Source organism: Odontesthes bonariensis, chromosome 7 (assembly GCF_027942865.1).
Source record: "Odontesthes bonariensis isolate fOdoBon6 chromosome 7, fOdoBon6.hap1, whole genome shotgun sequence".
Classification (NCBI taxonomy): domain Eukaryota; kingdom Metazoa; phylum Chordata; class Actinopteri; order Atheriniformes; family Atherinopsidae; genus Odontesthes; species Odontesthes bonariensis.
Window position 1 is genome coordinate 27,799,241 of NC_134512.1, and position 19,959 is coordinate 27,819,199.

Sequence of the window (19,959 nt, forward strand, 5' to 3'; positions counted from 1 at the left end):
CCACTTTTACTTCAGTACATATTTTCCATGAGTTTAGTACTTTTACTCCGATACATTTTTTATGTGCTGCATCGTTACTCGTTATTATAAACGCACACACACACACATAAAAACGTACACTCATTCATGCACAAACACACCCACACGCATACAAACACGCAAACATACATATAAAAACACACACAGAGAGACACACAAGCATGCACATAGTTTAAGAAGGGGAAAAGTTGTAGAGAAAAAAAAGCACAAGCAGGAAAGAGAGGAGAGGGATGCTTTAAATGGAGAGGGGACATGCTTGATCTGTTTGTTCACAAAGAGTTAAGCCCAGTGTTTTCAGGTGTTCTAATCACTTTTTGTTTTTACATGACATTTGTATTTGTATGTGGCCTACTGGCCTTGAGATTTTTTTTAACAAGTTGAAAAAAAATGACAAGGATGAAAAGAAAATGTGATGGGAGATGCTTTAAAGGGCCAAGGGACATACTTGCCAATACATATTCTTTTGTTCAAAAGAGTTAAGCTCAATGTTTTAAGGTGCTCTTGTACATTCCGCTGTACTGCTGTCACAGCCAAACATTTTGAATAATATAAACAATTTGATTTTCAAACTTTCGACTGATTTCTTTAATAACTAAATTACACAATACTTTTACTTTCAGTACTTGAGTAGTAATTTTAAAAATAAACTACTTGCAATACTTAAGTACAAAACATGTTTAATACTTTAGTACTTCCACTTAAGTACGGTGCTTAAAGAGCACTTCTACTTCTACTCAAGTCTGAATCGCTAGTAGTTTATACATGAATGCTGCTTTGTGGTACTCCACTTCCCCTCAGGACTGTACAGTTTCTGTTGAAGAACTTTTTGCCAGTGATATAAAAAATATGGTCAGATATGGTGTAAATATGTTAGATATTCAATTAAGATTAAGAGCAAAATAAACAGATTCATTATTTATTTATTAATTAATTATACAACTGTTAAAACTTCCTCTGGCAAGCAACGTAAAACTGAAAGAAAGTCTGTGAGACAAACTGAAAAGTCCAAACGTGTGGACTTTTCCAAAAAAAAAAAAAAGTTGGCGCACTGAATAAATTGCAAATAATAAAAAAAAAACGTTTTGATTTGCAAATTTCTTTTAAGAACCCGGAGGGAACGGTTAGAATTTAATACTGTTAAGGCTCAAATCACAGTAGGCTACCTGAAGAAATGGTAGACAATTTCGACTCTCATGACTACTCTGTAAAAATGTACGACTTGCTTTGAATACGAATAAAAAGTCAGTTTCAAACTTTCAAAAATTATAACTCTTGTAGGGCACAAAGGAGACCAACTTTTTTGAGGCCATCTTCAACCGCTTGCCCTCCCATAACTGACATTGGCGCGAGGGTCTTAACGTCGCTACAGCGGTTTTAAGCTAAAGCAGCTAGCAAATAAAACGTAGCGAGTAAAAGCTGGCGAGGAGTGCCACTAAAGTGCCCACTGCTGTGGAAAACATGAAGAGAGGAAGTCCTGTGCTTAATTCGTAAGTTCATTGTTACATAAAACCCTGTTTCAGCCAAAAATTTGAAATAATGCTGATTTTTATTACATGAGTAGCCTACGTTACAGTAGCTGAGCCAAGCTGTTGAACCTGAGTTATAACATGAACTACACGTCAAGCGTAACTTTTATGTTAATTCCTTTTTTCTGTTAGATCTCCTGTAGCAAGCAGTAGCTCGGGATCAAGGAGCCACAAAGTTAGCCAAAGTTCAAAACACAAGTTGGCCAATGACCAAAAAGGCAGCCAAGGCACACACAGCCGTACTGGAAGAGGACCCCAAAAAACAGCTCGGGTAAGTAGATTTAAAAGTTCAGAAGACTGAATATGTTTTTTTTCTATCACGTGTTGATTAACGATAAGTTTGCTCCCCTACACATGACTTCTGGCCTGTGCTAAAATTCTGTGCATGTGTCCGAAACCTATTAAGGCTGGGTCATAAAGTAAAAGTGTGTCTGAAGATTTGACTGTGACTCTCCTCTTTGCAGGTGCTGGATGCTGACGGGAATGATGTCACCCCTCTACCCCTGTGTCCCGTAGAGCCGGGAGACACGCCGTCCAAATCAAGTGCGACTCTGGATGACATATTTTCCGGATCACAGCACTCAAAATCCACCTTGAGCAGTTCCAGGTACCCGGTGGTGACATTCATACTCAAATGAATTGATCATCGAACAGCAGATATGGGGCTGATCAGAAGTGGATGGTGGGGGGTGTTGAACCCATTTGTCATGGCAAATATCGGTGGCATACAGCATTTATACCGTGTGTGTGTTTGTGTGCATTTCAGATTGTTCTGCAGCTCAACTACTGATAGCAGCCCTCTGGTCAGCCTGTCTTCAAAGAAAACCTTGACTAAAGAGACGAAGGGAATTCTTCCTGATCTGCACATCAACTTAAACCTTCCTACTCCCTGCAGTTATTCTCATTTTTTTCTTTCTCATGTTGCTCATCAAACTGAAACTGAAAATGACATTTTATTTTGTAAATGTATGAGAAGTATTTGACGGAATTGTGCTTTTGTTCTCTTCGTGTTTCTGTATGCATCAATAACTTGTGTTTAGTAGATAGTATTTTGTGGAATGTCTATTTCATACATACATACATAGTTAGTACTTCTTGTATTTTGTTGACTGTCAGAGGTGCCAGTGGAAGGAAACGCTGAGAAAGAGCAAGCGACAGAGGAGACGTTGGATGAGGTTGCTGACATCGTCCTTTCTGAGACAGATACCATTACACTGCTGGACATACCTGGGGTCTGGGTCTCAGAGGATGCTGACGATGCACAAAGGATAAAGTGAGTGCATGATGTAAAGGCAGGTTTTGTCTTATTATCTTTTTTGGACAAAGCCGTCAAACATTTTTCACATTTTTCCTACAGAAAGCAAAGCGCACAATATGCTGAACTTTGCAAGAACAAAATGGGCAACGAAGAGTATGTAAACCGATCGGCACAGACTTTGGGTGGAGCGTCCAAAACCAAAGAGATCCAGACCACCACGAGCATTGTGATGGATAAGGGTAAGTTTTAATCTTCCCAGCTGTTGTCACGTGATAATGTTTTAGGAAGCAGCCCAGTTCATATTTATCAAAGTTCTGCACTTGGCCTCTCTGTAACTCATCAATGTTTCGTTGACATAATGTGTAGATGAAGCTCGTGGTTTGGTGCAGCATTACAGTCCTCCGTTATTTAGTGTTCACAGTTACATGCATGGATTTCTCTATCGGCCACAGGCACAACTGCTACAACCTGGGACATCTATGATTCTTTCCATGGACAAAAGAAACCCCCTGAAAAAAATGAAGCGGACTCTCCTGATTGTGCTGTGAGCAGCGTAAAAAAAGGTCAAGAGAGGAGAGGGGGGAGTGGCAGCGACGACACAGGTAACAGTGCTATTTAGCCACAAGTGAAGTCATCGAGGTAAGATGCCTAAGACTAGTTTAAGGCTAGAAATGTGCACGCACAAAAGGATACGTTGGCTGTTTTCTTACACAGCGTTCGGCTGCCTAAACAACATCAGCATGATCTTTATTACTCTTGTTTGCCTTACGGAGCCTAATAACCAACATCCTCAACAGCCATTACGCCTGAATGTGATTTGCGGCTGCAGTTATTTATAGCACTCACAAATTAATCTATATAGTGACAAAAGCTAAAAAAATATCATAATCATTGATTGTGTTCTGTTAAATTCAGTCACCTTGGTTTACGTTTCCTTATCACATCACGCTTCAATTGCTCTCAAAATGTATGTACAGACAGTCTGAAGAATGCGTGAAGTGTGCACATTCTCACAGCACATTCCTCCTCTATGAATACCAGTTTTTGTGTAGAAAACACCTATGCAGGTTTTTGTTTGCTTTATTTGCTTCTCTGTGTTTGTGTGTGTATCCATTGCTAATGCACTTGGCCGCTGGTCTTTTAAACACATGAGATTACCAGGTGACAGCACCCGCATCACCCAGTCAAGCAGCTCTTACTCTAAAATACCTCCGGGTGGCAGCAGAGGACCATTTAATGATTCCTTTTTTCAAGGCGCACAGACACAAAAGGATACATTAGTGTCTGAAAGTAGAAGATAAACAGAACTTAAGGGAATTTTTTTAAACGCTGTAACGATAATGGAATAATCTATCCTGCTCTGTTTAATGTTTAGTATTATTTAAATTATGTATTTGTCTTTATGCAGCTGAATGATACACCACTCAGAAACTGAATGGGCGTTGCGTTTACACATCAAGAGTGCGTGCTCTAAATTGAATATTCGAAACACAGAAAGCAGGGGATTTTCAGTTGTAAATTTGAATGTTTGTGTTACTTCTGCCACCATCGTTTGGTCAATAAGTGAATTGTACTTCATCAGCTGACCACATTCGGTAGCTGCAGCAGACTGGATGGATCGGGTATTCGTTTTTTTTATCCTGGACAATGTCAGTTCAGAAAGACAGACAGATGGCCGGCACAGCTTGCTTTTATCATCAGCTGGTGCCTGAGAATTTGGTCAGTGCTCTTTATATTATCAGTAAACTTACGTGAAATAGATTAAAATAACTGTTTCACTTTAAAAACACCAGTTAGACTCCATGCCATCACTTAATGCAGTTGCATCAAAACTAGGACAGATTCCAAGCAATTTAACCCGATGCTCTGGTCACTTGGTAATTAGAAACGGTCGCCCCTTCTGCTGCCACCTTCAGGAATATTGGAGTAACTGTAGAGAGGCTTGTTTGTCCTGTACTCATTAAATGGCTGATGCAACTATACTGCATATTTGAAAATATACAGAATTATAAATGAACATGTGTAAATGCAGTCAATACCGAAAATAAAAATGTTTTCATATTCTGACAGACGTAACTACTGTATATATAACGTGTTTAAAAAAAAAAAAAGGTTTTATGATAATGCACATGTATCGCATTGACATTTTATTTCAACAGGCAGTGCCATCGGTGCACGGTTAGAAATAAAAACAAGCGGGAGCGCTTTAGAAGATGGGCCAGACCTGGAGGAGATCATGCTTTCAGAATCGTTCAAAAACAGCTTGTCTGTCATGGAGAGGAACGTCCTGGCAAACATCTTTCAGCCAAAGCTGGCTGCTTATAGGCAGCTGTCCATCCTGAAAGGTGAGCTCAACTCACCGCTGCTTTCTCACTCTGTCCATGCACGCTACAATAATTGTAATCTCCTCAGTTCCTAATCTACCATCTTGTTTAAAGATAGAGGCTTAGAATTCTAATAGAGCACGCATTTCAAAGAAAAATGTGGTTTCGACTTTTTTGTATCTTGAGTGATTTTTGTGGGAATAGTAAAAAAAAACAGACTAGGAAGAGCTAACGTTGATGTTTGTAAGACCCCGACAGTGAGGTGGAGCCTGGCATTGAAGAGCAGTGTGAAGAGGACGAGGAGAGTTCTTTCACTCCCACCGTGGAACGTCTCTGGGCTTTTGTTTCCGAGCTCACCAAAGGATGCGACATAACCAGCATGACCTGGAACAAGAAGAACCCGGTAACAACAAAAGGGAAAATCTCCCCAAAAGTAGTTGCTGCTGTTTGGGGACAGAGCAATTTCTGCACACCTTTATCAAATGATTTTTTTCTGTTGCCTGCTTTAATGAAGCACTTTACGCAAGTCAACCACATTCGCAAAATAATGGTTAGGGACATGGCAGTATAGCACAAGTATTTTAATGAGAATTAAAGTAGGCATTTACCTCGTTATTAAAGCGATGGAAGAGTGTCTTAAACCTCACCGACACCACTCTTTGTGCTCTGAATTCTCTGTAAGGACATCCTGGCAGTAGGCTATGGTGACTCCGGGTACCAGAAACCGGGTTTCATCTGCTGCTGGTCCCTAAAAAACCCTACAGTATGTTTTTACAATTATGTGCCCTTTCATTTCTTGTGGCCATGATCAAAAGCACTTCACCAAGGCAGTCCAATTAAAGCTGTGTCTCCTGTTCAGTGGCCAGAGCGCGTCTTCTCCTGTGACAGCAGCGTGACGTCCCTGGATTTTTCAGCCAACGACCCCGTCCGGCTGGCTGTGGGGATGCACGACGGCTCCGTGGCCATCTACAACACTCAGATCGAAGACGGGAGGGCATGTATCGCCAGCAGCGGGTGAGCGCCTGACTGTGTATGTGTGTGGGGCTGGATTGTGGAAATCAAACTGTCCAACACCTTAAAAGGAAAAGTAAAGAAAACTCTTTCCTGCTATCATCCCCAATGTTGTTCTTTGCAGGGACTTTGCCAAAGAGCATATGCATCCAGTGCAACAGGTCACCTGGACTAAACTAGGGCTGACATTATCAGGGGAGGAGAGGGAGGAGGTTCTCTTCTCTGTCTCAGCAGATGGCAGGATTACCAAGTGGCAATTCTGCAGCGGCCGCCTTTATCATTTAGGTACTGAGGTCTAAATAGGCTCCTTCTATCAAGGATGGAGTTTTAACAAGTTATAACATCTGTATTGGAGTAAATCATTCTTAGTATTTGGAAAAATGTCACTTTTTTTCATATTTCTTAGAAGCAGTCAGTACTTTGTTGTAAAAAAAAAAAAAAAAAAGGTTAATCCCATATGATTCAGTGCTGTTCTAACACAAAGATCATAACCACACTGTCTGCATCCTCTAAATCATGTTTTCTAAGACCTGATGAGGCAAAAGAAGATTCAGGTTGATGAGAAGAGGATTGCAGGGAGCAAGAAGACAAAAGATGTCCTGTCAGCAATGAATCCTGATCTTTGCGTTAACTTCCATCCAACAGTAAGTTAAACAAGAATTGAGCTAGACTCACAAGCTGATTTGAAGAAATTTAGTTAATTTATAATTTCCCTCTGGGATTATATACGTTTTTTTCCCATTACTTTTCACAAGTAGGTAAGTTTCAATTAGTAAGTAAGAATTCAATTCAATAATACTTTTTAATCCCCAAAGAGAAATTCTATTGATGTGTAATACGTTATTGTTATGGATATGTTATTTGTATAGATCAGGGGTAGGCAACTTTTTGACATGAGAGTGCCATTTTGAAATTTTCTCCTCAACGAGTGTGCCATTAACAATAACGCAAAGTTAAATTATGATACAAAATACAAACACATTATCAACATATCTGGAGTTTTATTCCATCCATATAGTGCACATCTTTTACAACATTTGTACATCTGCAGTGCAACATTTTTAAAGATATTTTTCACTTATTGAACACACTTCATAAACTTATTGCACTGGGAAGAGAGGCAAAAACTGAGACCATAGTGCAACTATATCTGTACATCATAATAATACAACCATACCAGTACTGTAACATAACAAAGCAGTCATAACATCTGTATTATAGCATAACAAAATAGACACATCAACATTTCAAGAACATGAACAAACAGCTACACGTTTAAACTAAAATCAAGTGTAGGCTGGCAACATCCAATGAACAGTCAGTGAGATCCCTGGCCCTGCTGGGCTTGGCTGAGCTCTGTGATCTGTGGCATGTAGTTTGTTACCTTGAGTTGCCTCAGAGTGCTCCGTTGTTAACCGACTGCGGGTGGTGCTGAGCACATGTTTCATGTGTGAGAACACCTGCTCAAAGAGATATGGGTGGCCGACTTTTTCTTTAATCAGTCTGACAGCTCCCTTTTGTCACCCAACCATGGCGGGGGCGCCGTCTGTGGTCACTGCAAACACTTTGTCACTGCTAATCCCTCCTTCCTCAAAATGTTCAATTAATGCCCTGGCTATGTCTTCACCTTTTGTTGTGTCAGGCATTGGCTTCAAGCAGCAAAGTTCCTCTCTGACAGTCGAATCGCAGTACCTTGCCATGACTGCCAAACGCGGGACGCCATTCACGTCCACGCTTTCATCAAGTGCAATGCTAAAAAAACGCTGAATCTCTTAATCCAGCTGTTTGCTGAACTCTGACATTTTCAGCCATTTCATCGATACGTCGCTGAAAACTTCTTGCTGACATGGGAATGTCCTTTATTCGTGTCTTAATCGTGTTTTATTTGGCAAGTTTTCAAAAAGAGCGTCAGAGCAACTGAGAATAGCCTCCTTAATAAATTCACCATCTGTATATGGCTTCCCATGATTTGCAATGGGCAATGCGATAGCTTGCCCATTGTTTACCATACCTGGACACAGCACGTTTAATTGACTCCGTTTTGTCTACTTGGTCTTTGAAAGTCTTCTCGTGCTTCGTCTCAAAATGCCGCTTAACATTTGATGTTCGGCACACAACATTCTCACAGCATAAAGTGCACACAGCACGGTCCGTTCAGAAATATGAAACCAAACTCTAGTGTCCATGAGGACTGGAATGCTCTAGTTTTGGCCTTCTTAGCAGCAGGTGTTGCCATTGTTTCAGGTGTCCAAATGATTGGAGCGGTTGGAGGTTGGAGCGGGAAGTTGCTGCGCGGGACCATGCAGACTGAATGTGATTGGTCATTACGAAGGCGCGGTCTGCACAGCCGCGGAAGCATTCTGCACCAACCTCGGTGTGAATCGTTATTAGGACGCAGCGCTGCGGGGATTGGAGAGCTGTCACTAAAATCCAAGAAATCAGGCGCACGTCATAAAGCAACAGGTGCCTGTGTTTATGCCACAGCGTGCCGTGCCACAGGTTGCCGACCCCTGGTGTAGATAGATAACAAAATAAAATGAAAATAGAATAAAACATTTTTTGGACAGTCAAATTGTTGCAGAGAGTCAGAGAGGTGTGGTTGAAATCTTCAGAAATCTTCAGAAATCGCCATTCATCGATTTGGGTGTTTTTGTAGTTTGGCAACAACTTTCTGATGATGTCACTCTCAGCGTAGGCAGATAACACTTGTCTCCCATGAGACAATATGGACAGAAACACGCAGCCAGCACTTCAAAATCTGGGATGCAGAGACGCTCCTGTTGCTAACTAGCATCGTAATCCCTCCTTTACTTCGTCAGAAATCTGGGAGTGACCTTTGACAGTCACCTGAGGTTGGACAAACAAATTAACAATGTCGTCAGGACTAGTTTTTTCCAGTTGCGTCTCCTGGCCAAAGTTAAAATGTTTTTTAAGTCGCCATGACCTTGAGAAAGCCATCCATGCCCTAACAAGTTCACGGTTAGACTATCGCAATGCACTTTATGTCGGCGTCTCCCAGTCTTCTCTCAGTCGCCTTCAACTTGTGCAGAACGCTGCTGCCCGTCTTTTAACCAACACCAACAGACGTGTGCACATCACTCCTGTTCTTAACTGCCTCCATTGGCTTCCTGTCCTTTATAGAATTGATTTTAAACTTTTCATGTTTGTTTTTAAAGCTCTTAACGGCCTCGCCCCATCATATTTATCTGAGCTTTTAGCAGTCCGCAATCCTGATAGAGCTCTGAAGTCAACAAATCGATTTTTGCTGGAAGTGCCCGGGTCAGAATACAAACACTGGGGTGACCAATCCTTTTCTGTCGCTGCCCCCGGGCTCTGGAATAAGCTCCCCGTCGAGCTGCGTCTTATTTCTGACCTGGACCTCTTCAAATCTAGGCTAAAAAACTACTTATTTAGGATTGCTTTTAATACCCAGTAGTGTGATGACACTTTTATCTTATTTTATCTTATTCGATTTTGTTGTATTTTATTGCTTTCACTGTTCTTTTATTGTTTTTACTTATTCTTCTCTTTATTTATTACCTGTTGTAAAGCAATTTGTTACACTGTAAGGATTGTCTGTAAAGGGCTGTATAAATAAAGTACATTTACATTTACAAAAGAAAAAGTGAGAGAATTGGCAACCCGAAATCATTCCAGGAGCACAGCATCCAAACCAGTGTAGAAGAATTGGCAAAAACCAGTACCGACAGAAAGAATTCACCATAAAATCCCAGGAACGTACGCAGAAAGACAGAGTCTGCAGGGAGCTACTGCAGCAGGCTGACACCATTCTATAACACTACAGAAACCAATGACTCCCAACACCTTTCTCCACCTTGTTGCACTTATCTTGCAGGACTCTGGAATCTATCTGGCTGGTAACTGGGACGGCCTCATCCACAAGTGCTCCATTTCTTTCAGCGACCACTTTTTGGAGACTTACACAAAACACAGTGTAAGTCGTTTCGAGTAAAGAATGATAAAGAATTTTAAGAATGATCCCCCCCTCCCATATGTAAAGCACAGCAGGTGAAGCGGCGGGATACGGAGCAAGCTGACGTCGTGATTCATGCAGATTTTTCACTCATTATTTGTTTCTTTTGCAGAAATGTTGCATTCATACTGACTTACTGGTAGATCACTGAATAATAATTTCAACTAAATAGAATACTTAATACTATGTGTTTTTCTGTTGTTTTATAACACATTTTCTCACATCTTGCTCTCTCAGGGCAGGGTGAATGACATTGAGTGGTCGCCATTTTGTCCCGACCTGTTCCTTAGCTGCTCCTCGGACTTCACCATCCAGCTGTGGACGCGGCACAGCTTTACCCCTGCGCTGAGCTTCACATCTATCAAGAGTGAAGTGTACACTGCCCAGTGGTCCCCAAACCACTGCACGGTGTTTGCAGCCATGTACAGACAACAAGTCGAGATCTGGGACCTGAGTTCAAGCATGTGAGTCGCTTTCACATTCTGCAGACTCGGTCTGTTTCGAGCTCCTGTCTCTGATTTGAAAGCAGCCAGTAATATGGAAACCTCTCATTTCAGCATGCACCCGACCATTGTGCACCATGCTGCACCTGGTGTGAAGCTGACGTCCCTGCTGTTCACCACAGGATCAGACTGTGTGTTGGTAGGGGACAGTGAGGGCCAAGTGACTGTCTACAAGCTAAAGAACTTAAAGTCTGGAGCAGGCGATCAGGTAAAACTACTGCAGAACACTTGAAAAGACAGCCACACAACCAATCTGTTTAACAAGTGCAAAGAAATTATTTTTTGGTGTGTTCAACAACCAACTAACATACGTATTTCGAAAACATGAAAAAATGTACAAGCCGTTACCAGCAAAGCACTCAAAAAAAAAAAAGTTGGGATAAAGGCACGTTTATCATTGTGTGACATCATCCTCCTTTTAATGATCTTTTTTTAATGGTTTGGGAGCCGCCAACATTGGTCACAGTTTTGCTCAAGGAATCTGGGAGCAGCAGCGAACTCTGTTAAGTGAAAGTGGTGGCACATCACGCAGTGCCATGCGAGAGCTAGCAGGTCGCTCCAGTGAAGATGTTGAAATATCTGTTCTTTGTCGTTGTATCGTGTATTGACAAAGAAGTTTTAGAACTTTTTGTTTGGCACAATCGTGGTGAAACACAAGCATCCTTGCGTGTTCGAAACCGCATACTACCTACTACATACTTCCATACTGCATACTGCATACTCATCGATCAGACAGTATGCAGAGCGTTTACCCACAATGCATCTCGCTCCTGCCCGAGCCGAAATCAGCCAGCCTGAAGCTGATTTCGCTTAAGCTTTAAACTTTGTAAACTTTAGCAACATTTGAAACATTTTCAGGTGAGAAAGTAGTCGTTTAGATCCCCAACGTGTTGAAAACCTGACAAAATACCGTTTTTTACAATTTTGTTCCGACAAATTCGGCGCTGCTAAAGCTGGCCGCAGTGAGCAACGCACTTCCGGTTATTTTCACAAAATAAAATACCCGTTGCCTTTTGTCAAAGGGAAAGCCATTACGATACAATTGGTGCTTTTGTTTTGAAAACAGGAAATGATACTACTCTCGTTGTAGCTAGCTTAAAACTGCCGTTTTGACAGGAAATGACGATCGGCGACGTCACGTTACGTTGCATCTTGGGTAGTTTGAGTATGAGCAGTAACCTCATGATGCACACCCAACATTTCGGCGAAACTAGTATGCATCCGGGAACTACTCGCTTACTAACTCAAAAAGTTAGTATGAGTAGTGGGAGTAGTAGGAGAAGTATGCGGTTTTGAACACAGCCTGAGCCTTTGGTGGATGCTCTTTCGTGCCAAATCGTGACACCCTCACCTATTAATCTGCTGACTGTGAAATCTTCCATAACGGTGTTAGCTGTATATTCTATAAACTTTTCTCTCTTTCATTGCCTCCATCCCAACTGTTTGTGTTTATGAGTGTGCAGCCGGCACCAAAGCTGGAATTCCTTTTGATTTTCTAAATACAGAAGAAGAAGAAGAAGAAGAACTTTTATTTATATAGCACCCTTCACAGATAAAAATCACAAAGTGCTTTACACAGTAAAACAAAACCACCAAGATATGGATACACAATAAAAGTGACATCGAGCCAATCAACTAAAAGCCTGTCTAAAAAAGAATGTCTTCAGCTGCTTTTTAAAAGAATCCACAGACTCCAGCTCACGAAGAGACACAGGCAGCTTGTTCCATAATTTAGGAGCAAAAGCCTGGAAAGACAAGTCACCTCTAGTTTTAAAGGAAGTCCTTGGGACCATGAGGAGGTTCTGGCCTGAGGACCGAAGGGAGCGGCCGGAGCTGTAGGGACACAGCAGATCAGAGACATAGGTGGGGGTCTGGGAGTCAACACTAAAATTTTAAAATCTATACGAAATTTGATCGGCAGCCAATGCAAGGAAGATAAAATTGGCGTAATATGAGTCTGTCTGCTTGATCCTGTTAAAAGTCGAGCTGCTGCATTTTGGACCATTTGAAGACGATTTAAAACAGATTTGTTAAGACAAATAAAAAGAGAATTGCAATAATCCAAACGTGAAGAGATAAAAGCGTGAATCACAATCTCCAGGTCAGAGTTGGACAGGATTGGCCTTAACTTTGCAATATTTCTTAAATGATAAAAACAGTTTTTTACTAAGTGCCTAGAATGGCAGTCAAGAGACAAAGACTGACCAAACCAGACAACAAGATTCCTGATGCTCGACTGAACGGACGAGCCCAGAGAACCGAGGTGATTCAGGACCAGGGGAATTTTTTGCTCTGGAGCAATGATCAGAGTCTCAGTCTTTTTACTATTTAACTGGAGGCAGTTTTCAGTGAGCCAGTTCTTTATGCTTGAGAGACAATCCAATAGCTCAGACAGTTTGTGCAACTCTGACTCCTTAAAAGAAAAATACAATTGAATGTCATCAGCATAAAAATGATAGGAGACATTTTTAAAATTACTAATGACTTTGCCAAGAGGGCTGATGTACAGCAAAAACAAAATGGGACCAAGAATTGATCCTTGAGGGACACCATACTTTAAAGTAGAAACATCTGACATTATATTGTTTACACAAACAGAAAAAGTCCTATTTGACAAATATGAGGACAACCACTTCAGGACTGTCCCAGCAATTCCAAAGTCACAGTTCATTCTCTGTAGCAACAGTTCATGATCTACAGTATCAAATGCTGATGATAAGTCAAGAAGAATTAAAACTGAGTACTGCCCACGGTCAGCTGCCATCCTTATGTCACTAGAGACTTTAAGAAGGGCAGTCTCAGTGGAGTGACTCTTACGAAAGCCAGATTGAAATTGATCAAACAAATCATTTTTGTTTAAAAATGCAGTTAGCTGTTCTGCCACCACCTTCTCCACAACTTTGGAAACAAAGGGCAGTTTCGAGATGGGCCTATAATTATGAGGCTCAGCCGGATCCAAGTTTGGCTTTTTTAAGATGGGACCTAAATGCTGCCTGTTTAAAAAAGCTTGGAAAAGACCCAGTAGACAATGAAATATTAATCAGTTCAACAATATAAGGTGCAACAAGATCGATGACATTATAAAGCAAGGATGTAGGCATGACATCAAAAGGACAAGAAGATGGTTTCATCCTTTTCATCAACCCCATAACCTCCTCTATTGATACAAGAGAGAACACAGACCATGAGAAAGGACTAGAACGTACAGGGGTTATGGTCCCTTTGAAAGGCAACACATTTGCCCTGATCTCCTCCACTTTATCCACAAAGTGCTTCAAAAATTGGTTACAGTCCCCAATTGTTGAAACTGGCACCAGAGAACAGTGAACGGAATGAAGGTGTTCAGAGACGACACAGGAAATCCTTTCTTTGGACTTGTGCCTGTTAAATAAAGGTTCAAAGAAATAAAGAAATTACAGGTTTAAGTTTTATTGCATTTCTGAAAAATGTCCCCAACTTTTCTGGAAATTAGATTTGTGGTTCGTCGGATTTTCCTTTGTTCTGATTAAGTTACCATACAAACTGCATAGCAAAGAAAAGTATCATTGCTAGAAGTGGAATGTGAGACAATCTGAGCTAGTGTTATCTTAAGCCCCTTTCACACTGACGAATAACCCGCGTTTAATTCGCAAATTTAGCGTGTCCGCTGTTGCGTTCACACTGCCGGACCCTAGTCTTTTTGCCGAGCCGAGTTTGATGTGAACACAATCGACGCGGGTCGGACGTGGGCGTGACGTGAGGAGTTTAAAAGACAGAATGGACAGCTGATTCAGAACAACAGCGACAGGTGAGGACAAGTCTTACTCTGTTTTAGCCTACATCAAGTTCGACACATTTTTTAATATGGCCAACTGGGGAGACAAGGAGGTCTGCGAGCTCCTCAGCCCCCGAGCAGAGGACGTTATTTACCGCCACATTTCGGGGACGGTGAAGGATGGACCTCTGCTGGAAGGGCTGGCAAGAAAGATGGGAGAGCGCGGTTTCCCACGCAGCAAGACGCACCGTAAAGTAACATCTCCATGAACTGTATTGCAAAAACGAGTTCTCAAGGTGTCCCGCCATCGTTTGTTTGAAAAATTTGATGCAGACAGGTGTATTTAATCCTACCTCCGACGCATGGCTTGTGCCTACGTCATTGTACACGCCCAGCATTTTATGTGTTTCGTGTGACGCTCTGCCACTAGGCAACGCCCCCTGAACTCGGCTTCAGGCGACACGGGTCACCCTGACACGCCAAGCGTTCACATTGCTCGACGCGGGTCGAAGGTGCAATTTGGACCCGCTAAGGTAGCGGGTCGCAGTGTGAAAGGGGCTATAGATGGCTTTGCTGAGCACCACAGAGAGATCGGATTTAATTTATTTCATTGAGAAGAGGAATAAATCAGCTCTTTCTTTCAGGTGGACCTTTTGGACTTCATTCAGTCTGTCACCAAGCAACCTTAGAGTTGAAAAACTGCCATGGGAAACATTTTTTGCTTAAAACATGTTAAGTTTGTTCTTGTTTAAAGAGTTCAAGTCTGTTAAAGGTCATTTAAGTTTGGCTTGTCCCCATAAACCTTTCTGTAAGTTTAATGTTTGCCAAGAAAATATTGTAAAGCATGAAATAAATGTTTCATTCTGTCACGTCTCTGAGTTTGTCATGTTTTTAGTTCCTGTTTAGTTCTTAGTTTTGCTATGTTTTAGTTTTTTCTCATGCCTTAGTTTTGTAAGTTTTCTAGTCCAGGTCCAGTATTTAGTTTCGCCATGTTTTCCAGTTTCTGTTGCCCTGCCATCACTTCATTCACACCACCTATGTTTTTCACTCAGTATTTAGTTTCCAGGTTTTCAATGCATCAGTGCCAGATCCTCATCGTCACCCATGGTCTTACCATTTAATCAAGTCCTTGGGTTAACTTTTTGTAAAATAAATCCATGTTGTTTTTTGGAGATCCGTGTCCTATTGATGAACAAATACAAAGGATGAACCACAACGAGTAGATAAAGTCGGTGGGGAAGAGTCAGTCGCAGTAGGTGGCTTTTATTGTAGATTGTTTTGAATTTGTCTTGATGAAATGTCTGCAAAGCATCAGTTTGAACCTGAGCACACGGTCTCCAAAATTACGGGTGCTTACTTCGTTTTGTATGATCGTGTTGCTACTGTTGGGGCTTTTAAAAGGAGCTGTGTACGTGGATGACCAGGCTTTCGGTGCGGATCTCAAGAATGTGTCGGCTAACACAGTTATTCCGGACAACAGCACTTTCTTTCATTCACACACTGGTTCGGACAAATTGCATCATGCTCCCAAGACCAGCTGGTTTGCCTCTGAATGATAAATGATGTCTCCGGTTTGTGAAGGTATGGAGACGGAGCTTCACGGCCCACTGAGTTTAACAAGAAGGACTTAAAATGCCACCATGAGTGCAGCTTTTCACTAACGCCTCCTGTTTTAAGCTCGGTTCACACCCAGAAACAGCCGTTTCTGTCCACAGATATTGTGCTTGGTGGGAATGAATACCTAAGTGTGTGTTGAAATATGAATGCAGACAAACAAGACTGCCCTCAGAGCAGTGCTACGCAGTGAGGTGAATAAAGTTGCTCTCATCAGCAATCAGTCGTGTTAATGCGGTGGCTGATGGGTGCATTACATCAATCATATCTAAACTTATAAAAAAATTCAGATTCAGTTTTATTTGCGTCTCCGTAGGGCAATTAGTGTTGCAGCAAGTAAAAAGGACATAAAACAGAAAAGACATATAATTAAAAGTCTAAGAGGGAGGGATAATACAGTGTGCTGAAACAACATCAGTAGCAGCCCCTACAAAGTAGGGAACTGTGCGTATCATCAATTTTTGCCAACATCAATAACACCACATGGAGACAAGCAACAGAAACAATATCAACCAATCAGGTACGACTCCTCCTACCCTGTCCTGAATTCAAAAGGGAAACGGCTGTAGGGACGAAGGAGTGCTTGTACCTGTTGCTCTTCCTACGAGGAAGTCTGAGCCGGGGGCCAGAAGGCAGAAAGTGGAACTCAGAATGTAAAGGATGGGAGCTGTCAGACAGAAAGGCATCAGCCCTCCTGATTATCTGTCTCTTGTAAGTGTGCACTGTTCAACTCCCACAATCTTGTTGCTTGTCTTTATCACTCTGTTCAGTGCATTTTTGGACCTTGAGTTAAGGTTGCCAAACCAGCAGAGGAGAGAGAAGGCCAGCACAGATTCAATATATGATCTGTAAAATAAGATCATCGGGGACTTATCGATCTGAAACTTGGAGAGTTTTCTCAGACAAGACAGTCGTTGCTGGCCCTTTTTTTTTGCAGGTTCTTATTAAACTATTGATAGAACTGTTTCATGCTTATATAAGGGTCTGTCGAATTTGAAATCACATTCAACTTCATATATTAAAACAAAATAGGAGAAGGAAGGAAGAATAACTATATCTGAAGAAGAATGGACAACATGGAGGTATCAATGGATGTGTACCAACTCACAGAAGTGGAGGGAGTTTGGCTGGAAAAGCCAGATTAGGTCCTTTATTACACCCTCCCAGAAATCTCACTATGATAATAACTCGTCAGTCTGCTGGAGGAACTGTGGGAATCAAAATGCTAACCATTATCATATTTTCTGGGACTGCCCGGTCATGAAGGACATTTGGAAAGAGATGCACAACGCCCTACAGGATATCTTCAAATGCCCCTCGAAATTAAGACCATGTTTTTCGAACACATACCTGAGGGATGGCTGAAAAGAGATAAGCCCCTCATAAATATCCTGCTAATGGCTTTTAAAAAGAATATCACCAGGAAATGGCTATCACAAGAGAGCCCGACTGTCAACACAAGGATGGACATCACAATGGACATATATAGAATGGAGAGAATAACAGCATTTGTTCATCTTAAACTGGAGAAATTCGCCTCATATTGGGAAAACTGGGTCAACTATGTCACGCCCCATAGGTCTGATTTTATTTTTACAAATCAGTAACTATGCCATATAAAAAAGGATCACTCCCCACTTTGTAGATACTCTTGTGTTTTTTGTTGTTGTTTGGTTCTATTTTCATCGTTTAGACATAAAACAGAAATACCACTTTGGTATTTAGGACAGACAAGACATACAAGATGTATGCACAATGTACCGCATGTGAATGTTTGTTTCTGAATGTCAATAAAAAGAAAATTAAAATTATCCAGAATAGTCCCAAGATATTTGTGATTTTCAACAAAGTCTACTGTCTGACCTTTGATCACTGTTTTTTTTGATTGGTGTTATGGAGCTTTTTTCTGAAATCAATGCACACGTCCTTAGTTTTCTGTACATTTAACTGGAGAAAAGCATTGTCGCACCAGACTTCAAATTCACTGACCACAGGACCATGGGCATATTCCTCATCATGTAAAAGACTAACTATTACAGAATCGTCAGCAAATTTTAAAATGAATCTATTCTCATGCCGACTGCGGCAATCGTTGGTGTAGAGAATATAGAGGAGAGGGGAGAGGACGCAGCCTTGGGGAGACCCAGTGGATAATGTCATCTCTTCCGACATGCATCCATTCACCCTCACTCTCTGTGTTCTGGATGTTAAAAAGTCAAGAATCCTTGCTTCTCAAGCAAATTTCAAGACAATGGATTGAAATTGACTTGGGGGGGGGTACAGAAACGGGCACTTGATTTAAAAACAGGAAAATCAGTAAAATTCCAAAAGGGGGAAAAAAACAACGGGGTATGGCAGGAAAGCCGGAAAAAACAGACAACAGGAAGACGTAAGGCCACCAAAGCAGATCAGGAAAGAGAATGACAAGTTCACGTCGACATTTTAGGAAATGTCCTCGGCTTGTGTCTCCGTGCGGAGTGTTAAATGGAGTTAAACGATAAGATTATTGTTCCTTTGGTTGCTTTTGAAGCTGCAGCAGGTTAACTTACTTGAGTATGAAGCCTGGAAACATTTAAAAAACACTCCTCAAAATCGTAACATTTCTAACGGCCCCTTTGAAACTAACTGGCATGTTTTATCTCGTCTCCGAAAACTTAAGAGTAACTTTTCATTTAAGTTTATCTGCTTTGTTGCAGTCCATCCCATTAAATCCCGTAACATCCAATTGAATTACAACTGCAACAAAATAGGAGAAACACCAAGGCTGATTACTTTCCTAAAGTACTGTGTTTTATCAAAGTTTGGGTTGAAAGTAGAATGAATTAGATTTAAGTTGTCAAGTGATCCCTTTTTAACGCTACGAAACCAGGACTAACTTCTGTTTAGTTAATGTTTATGGCCTCTGTGTGCTGACACTATGAGTTCAGGCGCACTGAGCAGGGGTTTCACACGAGCCGTAGTAAAACACGTGCTGATGCAACTGGCAGACGAGCAAACTGCTGTTATATTTACACCCTGCTGCGATCTTTGACTTTATAAGGTCGCATATCCTCCCCACAGCATTGCTTAGGTCAGCTGTTTTGCACGGTTGAATGAAAACGCAGTGAGCAAGCAACAACTGGGATGAGGATATATAAACCCCATGATGAGGAGTCACAGGCCGAGCATGTGATTCTGGTTGAGATAAACCCGTGGAAGAGGATGAGTGCATGTCGGAAAAAAGCTCCTTGGCATTGTTCAGAAAAGTGGTGTGAGGGGAAAATGACTTCAGATTGAGACGTGGAGATTTTTCCTTTTGTTGAACAAAGTCTGGTTGAGGCAGTTATTCTTAGAGGATGTGAGTACAGTCGGGTGATGTGTGGTCAGGGTTTACATCCTTTTTTATGTCCAATTGTTTTTGTTTTACTTTGTGTTTCAGGCACAGCGGGAAGTGAACCTGGATTTGAAAGTGACACGTTGTAAAGGTTATTTTCAGCCCTTTAGCTTTAACGTTTTTCACCTCATAACTCAGAATGAATAGTTTACCCACTTCAAGGCTGGCTTTAATATATCAAATCAAATCAAATCAAATTTATTGGTATAGCACATTTCATGTACAAACAGTTCAAAGTGCTTTACATAAAATAAAAGCATTGCAGCAGGGAGTGCAAGAAGCATTAAAAATACATAAAATAATATAAAGAGAAACAAATAAAATCATTTAAATGAATTTAAAATCAGGCAACAGTCTAGATAAGTTAAAAGATATTTCATGCATAGACACATGTGTTTAACCTGGATTTAAAAATGTCTACATTTGGTGAAAGTTTAATCTCCACTATATATAGAATTAAGATATTTAGTATCAGACATATTGTATAGTAGGAATACTGTATTTTTTTGTTGAACAGTTTATTTTTATAGATTGTCTAAATAATAGTAATCACCATACTTACA

The 19,959-nt window shown here is 41.1% G+C and overlaps 1 protein-coding gene across 1 annotated transcript; it reads left to right on the plus strand.

Annotated features, from left to right (window-relative positions):
* Positions 1–1,497: 1,497 nt before the first annotated feature.
* Positions 1,498–15,119, plus strand: LOC142384890 (dynein axonemal intermediate chain 4-like). The gene is made up of 17 exons (XM_075471196.1): positions 1,498–1,526; positions 1,698–1,836; positions 2,030–2,172; positions 2,332–2,459; positions 2,682–2,838; positions 2,923–3,062; positions 3,276–3,431; positions 4,983–5,168; positions 5,396–5,550; positions 5,830–5,910; positions 6,007–6,161; positions 6,283–6,443; positions 6,687–6,802; positions 10,015–10,113; positions 10,390–10,616; positions 10,710–10,863; positions 15,054–15,119. Exons 1-17 carry the CDS (start codon positions 1,498–1,500, stop codon positions 15,096–15,098), a joined length of 2,271 nt encoding a protein of 756 aa, XP_075327311.1. The 3' UTR covers positions 15,099–15,119.
* Positions 15,120–19,959: the final 4,840 nt, after the last annotated feature.